Raw genomic sequence first — 9,613 nt, 5'->3', positions numbered from 1 at the left:
TGTTGTTGTCGTTTTCGAGTTGGAGAGTACACTTAACTGTTAAAATGCCTGAGCCGGCGAAATCTGCTCCTGCTCCCAAGAAGGGTTCTAAGAAGGCCGTGACCAAGACCCAGAAGAAGGGAGATAAAAAACGTAGAAAAACTAGGAAGGAAAGTTACTCAATTTACGTGTACAAAGTGTTGAAGCAAGTTCACCCGGACACCGGCATTTCCTCTAAGGCGATGGGCATTATGAACTCCTTTGTAAACGACATTTTCGAACGTATCGCTGGGGAAGCGTCTCGTCTGGCGCATTATAACAAGCGTTCGACCATCACATCCCGAGAGATCCAGACCGCTGTGCGCCTTCTGTTGCCGGGGGAGTTGGCCAAACACGCTGTGTCTGAGGGTACAAAGGCTGTTACCAAGTACACAAGCTCTAAGTAAAGATATATGAATGCTAACATCTATAACCCAAAGGCTCTTTTCAGAGCCGCCCACTTACTCTGTAAAAGAGCTTTGGCACTAAACCATGCATTGTGTTGTTTTAACACATGTATTTTATTCTGCGTTTTTAGTTTCGGTGTTAGCTATTGATGCTGGAAATACATTAATTGCGATTACTCTAGTTTAAAAATGTATTGCCCTATTGAGGAACCAAAATCCACGTAAATACAAGAAATAAGAATAAAATTTACTGTATACAATACTCAAATGATGAAAGTAAATGTTATAAATATCATTTGTTACTGCTTTCTTTTACTTATCTTTCTGTTGAAGGGGGGCATTCAGTATCCATATAAATGCTCCTTGCTACTTTTGTCCGTTTTGCGTTGATTAACTGTCAGTTTGCCTGACAAGACTTCCCGCAGATGAAATAGTCAATGATGTAATAACTCTTGTTTAAATCACACATTCTCAAGTTAACTCAAAACTCTTGATGAACTATTACGTTGCACTTGAAATAGCTGGCATGGTTTGCAACAATAACAAACAGGGAAATTGTTTAATCCAATATAGTAAACCTAAGAAGCGTCTTGGTTCTAGGGTACATTTTGTGTTGGGAAGTAAGAAAAATACAAGGAAACAGTTTATGGAAGTATTGTAAATGAATCCAGGTATATTCTCCATCTGTCCTTTATCTACACTTTAAATGTAAAGAGAAGAATTGGTGGGTTCTGGATTGCATACGTAATCAATCTGAGGGGAAAGGAATTTAGCTCGTCCTCACCTTTAAATCATCTCGAATTAATACAAGATTGGAAATATGAATACATTAAAAAAATTAAAAAACAAAACAAAAAAGCCACCCTGGTCTATCGCCCTGCTTGTTCCCTGGGACTAGTGTTCAGGGATCATAAATAGGTCAGTCTGAAAAAGAAACAGTGAGGCAAGTACACACACACACACACACACGAGAAAACAAAATAGTTTTCAGGAAGTGGGCTCCAGGAACTGTCGGAATTGGGCAATAACAATGCAATTGGGATGGGAAATTCAGTCTTCTTGTAGCCGTGTCGGTCCCAGGATGTAAGGACAACGTGGGTGAGGTAATATCTTATGTTGTACCAAGTTCCATTGGTGGGAGAGACAAGCTTAAAGATATTATCTTACCCACCTTGTCTCTCTAATAGTTGGGGGAAAGTATTTGAAAGACGAGTGCTTTAGGGGAATGGGGCTGGAAATAGGAAAGTCAGGATCCTTCAGGGAGCGAGCGTTTCAAGGATCGGGTCATTGGTGACGACAGTTTTTGTGATCAATGAAATCAGAGACAAGGAAGGGCGCTCTTCTCAGAGCGCGCGGGGTTTTCAAAACTTCGGACATGTCCAATAAGATTTATCCATATCTGCACTATCAGCCAATCAGAGAGGAGATCGCCAAACAGCACGGAGAAAGTGCGTAGTTCTCGGTTTCTTATTTTGTCAGGACTGGTCTAAATGGCTAGAACTAAGCAATATAGTCTAGAATCTCCTGGGAGCTAAGCACCCCGCCCCTAACCAGCTGACTCCTAAGCTACCTAGAAGCGTGTCACGGTAAGGGAGTCTTAGCGATAGCTTCCCGGCGCTACAACCTTCTTCACTCCCTATATTTTTATTTAAAACTGCCCAGGAAATGATCCTAATAGTAAACCGGAAAGAACGAGCATTCTTTCTCTTTGTACATACTCACTATACCCGACTTAATATAACAAAGCGAGTACTCCGGCTACCTTCAAATCACCCACAGTGTTCTCGAGTATAGCAATTTTGCTCTTTTTCTGAAAGTTGTGGGTGGCTCTTAAAAGAGCCGTTGGGTCAGAAATTTTCTCTTCAAATTTACACTTTACTTTTTGGGCGCTGCCCTCTTCGCCTTCGCTGTTTTGGCCTTTGTTGGCTTGGACTTGGCAGCTTTTGGTTTCACCGCCTTAGCCGGGCTTTTAGTGGTCTTCTTGGGCTTGGCGGCTTTCACTTTTTTCGGACTCTTGACTGCTTTCTTCACTGCAGAACCCGCTGGTTTCTTGACTTTTTTCGGGCTCTTTTTCGCCACTGCAGCCTTTTTAGGCTTCTTGGCGGCGCTGGCGGGCTTCTTAGCAGCTGCCTTCTTAGGCTTTGCCGCTGGCTTTTTCTTCGGCGCCTTCTCCTTAATCTCACCAGGCTTCTTGTTGAGTTTAAAAGAGCCAGAAGCACCGGTACCTTTTGTCTGCACCAAAACGCCTTTGCTTACCAGGCTCTTGAGTCCTACCTTGATGCGGCTGTTGTTCTTCTCCACATCGTACCCTCCGGCGGCCAGAACCTTCTTAAGAGCAGCTAAAGAGAGCCCTTTGCGCTCCTTGGAAGCGGACACCGCCTTGGTGATCAGCTCGGTCACGCTGGGACCTGGAGGCTTGCGGGCTTTAGAGCCTCCTGCCGCCTTCTTCGGTTTTTTAGCAGAGGTTTTTGCCCCAGGAGCGGAGACAGCAGGCGCTGCAACAGGCGCAGTTTCCGACATGCTGACAACCGTTTTCAGCAAATCAAAAGTAATTGGGCTGGAGAGATTTGGTCAGATGCCTGAATTTATAGAGAAGAGCTGATCTGTGATTGGTACGTTAAAGAGCCCGCCCAGCTGCAAGCCCAAAAGGGCTCTTTTCTCCTCTCTGTTTGTGTTTCTTCGGAGTTAAAAAAGTGTATTTTTTGCAAAATATATATCACTAAATTACCTCATTTCTTAGCTGCGTGAAGGTCAAAGAGGGTATTTTCATTCAGTAGAGTTTCTTGTAGGAGAGAATAAAGATGAGGTAAAGAAGAGCCAATAAACCCTGATACTTAGAGCTGGAGAGACCTCTGAAGAGGGAAACTTTTGTTTTTCGCTTTAAATTAAAACTTTACCGTTGGCAATAAAACCACAACTACAATGAAATGTTGTTCTTTAGAGGGTTTTCTCCAACTCAGGATATAAAGCCAGTTATTTGAATGTATGTTGTCAATATAAATTGGTTTTGAAAAGAAGGAAGTAACACAATCTCATTCCTGAACTGGGAGTATGGATTAAGAACTGTCTCCCTTATCCAAATCCTTTATCTCCTAAAAATACTAAATTCTGCTGAAATAGTCCCCCATGCAATGCCACAGGGATCTGATTAAAGACTTGTAGAAGGATGTTTATTCTCCAGACATGTATATGGAAGTAATTGTCTCACTGTATGGGTCTAGGTGTTCAAATAGAACAGAAACCTCATCTTGAGCTCTCTGAATTAATTGTTCCTAAAAAAATACAATTAAAATAAATAACTTCTATTCATTAAATATATTAGCAAAACTGAAAACTAATGAAATTTATGCATTGTTTTAGTCTGAAATAAAAGAAAAATCTGTGCTTTTATATCAGCGTTCATTAAGATTTATAGCAAGCCAGAAACAATTTTATAGCAATAATAATAATGAATAATAAGAAACAAAAGTCCAGTTTTCTGTTTAAATTTACTACTATGCAAAACTAGCTCTTATAAACTGAATAATTCATTTTTCAAGTTACCTACTTTTATCTCTATTGTATCTGTGTTATATTTTGTCTTCATGTTATATATGCCACCCTTTTCAAGAGAAAAAAAATGCTTGAGAGAACTTTAATCTTTTCTGTGGCAGTAATTTCAATGTGATTTAGTTTTGTGTTTGCTTGGTCAGTCATTTTTCTCAAGAAGTAACAGAACCTCTAAATTAATTCAAAGACTCTTGGTAGAGTAAATTAAAAATTCAAAAAACAATGGCTGAATTATCACTATCCTATGATACAGGCACAACCAAATGTGAGAAATTGCAACTTCTCTTTCTGTTTGGTAACAGTAGCCAGAAGTTGCTTTAGATTATCTTGATTTTAATCAGTGAGAACTAGGCCACAAACAGCTCCTGGGCAGAAATCTGAAAATGTGGTAATATGATAAACTTAAAGATCCAGAATAATATTTGACCAGATTGTAACTGGTGACAAGCAAATGTCTACTATGCAGAATCTCCACTGATTGTTTTAGAAAAGTAAGGTTCGCCTCACCACATTCACATTATACTATGGATAGGGCTCTAAAACTATTCTAAAATAATTAGAAATAAAAATGCCAGTTTAAAGTGAGAAATGTAATTTATCTGTTTTAGTCACTTCCTAAAACAACACCTTTGTTATTTTTTAAAAAAATGTATAAGCAACAAAATCATTTTACTATAAAGAGAACATTGATAGAAAGAGTAAATGGAAGCTGTAAAGATAAATAGTGAAACCTTCACCTTCTTTGTTTCATATGTAATCCTGATTTTATTCTGCTCTATTTGAATGTAAAAAATTAGGGCTGTCAAGCAATTAAAAAAATTAATGGAGATTAATCGTGCAATTAAAAAATTTAATGGCGATTAATCACGCTGTTAAACAATAATAGAATACCGTTTATTTAAATATTTTTGGATGTTTTCTACATTTTAAAATATAGTGATTTCATTTACAACACAGAATACGAAGTGTTAAGTGCTCACTTTATATTTATTTTTATTACAAATATTTGCACTGTAAAAAAAATATAGTATTTTTCAATTCTCCTAATACAAGTACTGTAGTGCAATCTCTTTATCATGAAAGTTGAACTTACAAATGTAGAATTATGTACAAAAGAAAACTGCACTCAAAAATAAAACAATGTAAAACTGTACAGACTACAAGTCCACTAGTCCTACTTCAGCCAATCACTCAAACAAGTTTGTTTACATTTGCAGGAGATAATGCTGCCAGCTTCTTGTTTACAAAGTCACCTGAAAGTGAGAACCAGTGTTCTCATGGCACTATTGTAGCCGGCATCACAAGATATTTACATCCTGGATGCGCTAAAGATTCACATGTCCCTTCATGCTTCAACCACTATTCCAGAGAACATGCGTCCATGCTGATGATGGGTTCTGCTCGATAATGATCCAGAGCAGAACGGACAGATGACGCATGTTCATTTTCATCATCTCAGTCAGATGCCACCAGCAGAAGGTTGACTTTTTTTGGTGGTTTGGGTTCTGTAGTTTCCGCATCTGAGTGTTGCTCTTTTAAGTGTAAGGGGACTATTGTCCCCTTACTAACATTCAGTGGGGGTGTTTTGATTGGCTAGCTCACAGTACCAAAAGGGGAAGGGTCAATGGGAAATCAGGACCCTGAGACTGACAGTCCCCAGGAACAATGGGGAGAGGCCAGTGCTCCAGGTAAGCCTGATTGACAGGGTGGGTAGGCTAATCAGGGAGTCAGGAGGCCAGGATGAGTCCCCTCTTCCCTGTGAGCTGGAATTATCTAGGTCAGGCTACGTCTACACTACAAAATTAGGTCAAATTTATAGAAGTTGGTTTTGTAGAAAGCGTTTTTATACAGTTGATTGTGTGTGTCCCCACACAAATGCTCTAAGTGCATTTAGTCGGCAGTTAGTCTGCAGAGTGCGTCCACAGTACCGAGGCAACCATCAACTTCCGGAGCATTGCACTGTGGGTAGCTATCCCACAGTTCCCGCAGTCTCCGCCACCCATTTGAATTCTGGGTAGAAATCCCAATGCCTGATGGAGCTAAAACATTGTCGCGGGTGGTTCTGGGTACATATGGTCAGGCACCCCCTTCCTTCCCTCCCTCTGTGAAAGCAATGGCAGACAATCATTTCGCCCCTTTTTTCCTGGGTTACCCGTGCAGACACCATACCATGGCAAGCATGGAGCCTGCTCAGCTCACAGTCACCGTATGTCTCCTGGGTGCTGGCAGACGTGGTACTGCATTGCTACACAGCAGCAGCTCATTGCCTTTTGGCAGCAGACAGTGCAGTATGACTGGTAGCCATCGTTGCCATACTCCAGGGTGCTCTTTTAGATGACCTCGGTGAGGTGGGTCAGGGGTGCCTAGGCAAACATGGGAGTGACTCAGCCAGATCATTTCCCTTTTAAGTTTCATCTCATGGCGATTCAGTCTTGCCAGCAGTCCTACTGCACCGTCTTCGAATGAGCAGCCAGGAGACGATGATGGCCAGCAGTGATACTGGACCATCTTCTGCCGAGCACCCAGGAGATGACGATGGCCAGCAGTCGTACTGCACCGTCTGCTGCCAGCAAGATGTATAAAGATAGATGAAGTGGATCAAAACAAGAAATAGACCAGATTTGTTTTGTATTCATTTTCTCCTCCCTCCCTCCGTGAAATCAACGGCCTGCTAAACCCAGGGTTTTGAGTTCTATCCTTGAGGGGGCCATTCTGTTTCTCCTTGATGCAAAGCCACCCCCTTTGTTGATTTTAATTCCCTGTAAGCCATGTTGTCAGTCGCCCCTCTCTCTGTCAGAGCAACGGCAGACAATCGTTTCGCGCCTTTTTTCAGCGCAGACGCCATAGCACTGGGAACATGGAGCCCGCTCAGATCACCGCAGCAATTATGAGCACTATAAACACCGTGTGCATTATCGAGCAGGGTATGCAGAACCATAACCTGTAAGAAAAGCAAAACCAGGCGAAGAGGAGGAGACTGCAGCGCAGTGATGAGAGTGATGAGGACATGGACATAGACTTCTCACAAAGTACAGGCCCCTGCATTGTGCACATCATGGTGTCAATTGGGCAGGTTCGTGGCATGGAATGCCAATTCTGGACCCGGGAAACAAGCACAGAGTGGTGGGACTGCATAGGGTTGCAGGTCTGGGATGATTCCCAGTGGCTGAGAAACTTTCGCATGCGTAAGGGCACTTCCATGGAACTTTGTGACTTGCTTTCCCCTGCCCTGAAGCACAAGAATACCAAGATGAGAGCAGCCCGCACAGTTGAGAAGTGTGTGGCGATAGCCCTGTGTAAGCTTGCAACGCCAGACAGCTACCGGTCAGTCGGGAATCAATTTGGAGTGGGCAAATCTACTGTGGGGGCTGCTGTGATGCAAATAGCCAGTGCTATCACTGAGCTGCTGATATCAAGGGTAGTGACCCTGGGAAATGTGCAGGTCATAGTGGATGGCTTTGCTGTAATGGGATTCCCTAACTGTGGTGGGGCCATAGACGGAACTCATATCCCTATCTTGCCACCGGAGCACCAAGGCAGCGAGTACATAAACTGAAAGGGGTACTTTTCAATGGTGCTGCAAGCACTGGTGGATCACAAGGGATGTTTTACAAACATCAAAGTGGGATGGCCTGGAAAGGTACATGACTCTCGCATCTTCAGGAACTCTGGTCTGCTTCAACAGCTGCAGCAAGGGACTTACTTTCCAGACCAGAAACTAACCATTGGGGATGTTGAAATGCCTATAGTTATCCTTGAGGACCCAGCCTACCCCTTAATGCCATGGCTCATGAAGCCATACACAGGCACCCTGGACAGTAGTCAGGAGCTGTTCAACTACAGTGCAGAATGGTGCAAGTGCAGAGCAAGTGCAGAATGGTGGTAGAATGTGCATATGGGCATTTAAAAGCCCGCTGGAGCAGTTTACTGACTCGGTTAGACCTCAGCGAAACCAATATTCCCATTGTTATTACTGCTTGCTGTGTGCTCCGCAATATCTGTGAGAGTAAGGGGGAGACGTTTATGGCGGGGTGGGAGGTTGAGGCAAATCGCCTGGCCACTGATTACGTGCAGCCAGACACCAGGGCCGTTAGAAGAGTACAGGAGGGAGCGGTGCGCATCAGAGAAGCTTTGTAAACCAGTTTCACGAATGGCCATGCTACAGTGTGAAAGTTCTGTTTGTTTCTCCTTGATGGAACCCCACCCCCACACCCCGGTTTCACTCTACTTTCCTGTAAGCTAAGCACCCTCCCCTCCCTTCTTTGATCACCACCTGCGGAAGCAATAAAGTCATTGTTGCTTCACATTCATGTATTCTTTATTTATTCATCACACAAATGGGGGGATAACTGCCAAGGTAGCCCGGGAGGGGTGGTGGAGGAGGGAAGGACAAGGCTACACAGCAATTTAAAACTTTAAAGCTTCAAAACTTCTTGAATGCCAGCCATCGATTGCTTGAGCAATCCTCTGGGGTGGAGTGACTGGGTGGCTGGAGGCCCCCCCACCGCATTCTTGGGCGTCTGGGTGTGGAGGCTATGGAACTTGGGGAGGAGGGCAGTTGGTTACACAGGGGCTGTAGCGGAGATCTGTGCTCCTTCTGCCTTTTCTGCAGCTCAGCCATATGCTGGAGCATATGAGTTTGATCCTCTAGCAGCCTGAACATTGAATCCTGCCTTCTTTCAGCAAGCTGACGCCACCTACCATCTTCAGCCCACCACCTCTCCTCACGGTCATACTATGTTTTCCTGCACTCTGAGATTGTCTGCCTCCATGTATTGTGTGTGCTCTGTCAGCGTGGGAGGACAGCATGAGGTCAGAGAACATTTCATCATGAGCGTGTTTTTTTTGCCTTCTAATCTTCGCTAGCCTCTGGGAAGGAGAAACATATACAGCTGGTGGAGGGAAAAAAAAGGGAGAGTGGTAGTTAAAAAAAAAAACATTTTATAGAACAATGGGTACACTCCTTCACGGTAAACCTTGCTGTTAACTTTACATAGCACATGCACTTTCATTACAAGGTCGCATTTTGCCTCTTATTGAGGGTATGCTGGTTTGGTGTGAGAGATCACTCACGCAGGGCCGGGCAGCAGAATTCGGCCTGTAGGCAGCCATGGTAAGCCACAGTCTTTTGGCTTCTTTAACCTTCATAACATGTGGGGATGGTTTCAAACAGCAGCACCCTTATTTCCCATACGAAGTAGCCGTTGGGTTGTCCATTAAAAATGGGTTGGCAATTTAAAAGGAGGGGCTGCGGTTTCCAGGTTCACATGCAGCAGAAACCCTACTAACCCCTCCCCCACACACACACCCGCCCCACACACCCAATTTTCTGGGATGATGGCTTCATCCCTCCCCCCACCACGTGGCTAACAGCGGGGAAGGTTTCTGTTCAGCCACAGGCAAACAGCCCAGCAGGAACGGGCACCTCTGAATGTCTGGTTACTAAAACCACCCTATTTCAACCAGGTGACCATGAATGATATCACTCTCCTGAGGGTAACACAGAGAGATAAAGAACGGATGTTGTTTGAATGCCAGCAAACACTGGGACCATACACTGCAATGCTTTGTTCTGCAATGATTCCCAACTACGTGTTACTGGCCTGGTGTGGTAAAGTGTCCTACCATGGAGGACGGAG

General features: G+C 43.7%; 2 protein-coding genes across 2 annotated transcripts; one reads left to right on the top strand and one right to left on the bottom strand.

Moving 5' to 3' along the window:
- Positions 1-44: 44 nt before the first annotated feature.
- Positions 45-720, top strand: LOC144272993 (histone H2B 8). The gene has a single exon (XM_077831430.1). It carries the CDS (start codon positions 45-47, stop codon positions 423-425), a length of 381 nt encoding a protein of 126 aa, XP_077687556.1. The 3' UTR covers positions 426-720.
- On the bottom strand, positions 150-2,977 carry LOC144272966 (histone H1-like). Its single transcript, XM_077831403.1, has 2 exons — positions 2,188-2,977; positions 150-381 (listed from the first exon to the last, which is right to left on the bottom strand). The coding sequence occupies exon 1, from the start codon at positions 2,943-2,945 to the stop codon at positions 2,301-2,303; it is 645 nt and encodes a 214-aa protein (XP_077687529.1). The 5' UTR covers positions 2,946-2,977; the 3' UTR covers positions 150-381; positions 2,188-2,300.
- Between the last annotated feature and the right edge of the window lie 6,636 nt (positions 2,978-9,613).

Source organism: Eretmochelys imbricata, chromosome 1 (genome assembly GCF_965152235.1).
Source record: "Eretmochelys imbricata isolate rEreImb1 chromosome 1, rEreImb1.hap1, whole genome shotgun sequence".
In the NCBI taxonomy this organism is placed as follows: domain Eukaryota; kingdom Metazoa; phylum Chordata; order Testudines; family Cheloniidae; genus Eretmochelys; species Eretmochelys imbricata.
Note: the sequence above shows the minus strand (reverse complement) of the source record. Positions and strands in the feature narration are given on the sequence as shown.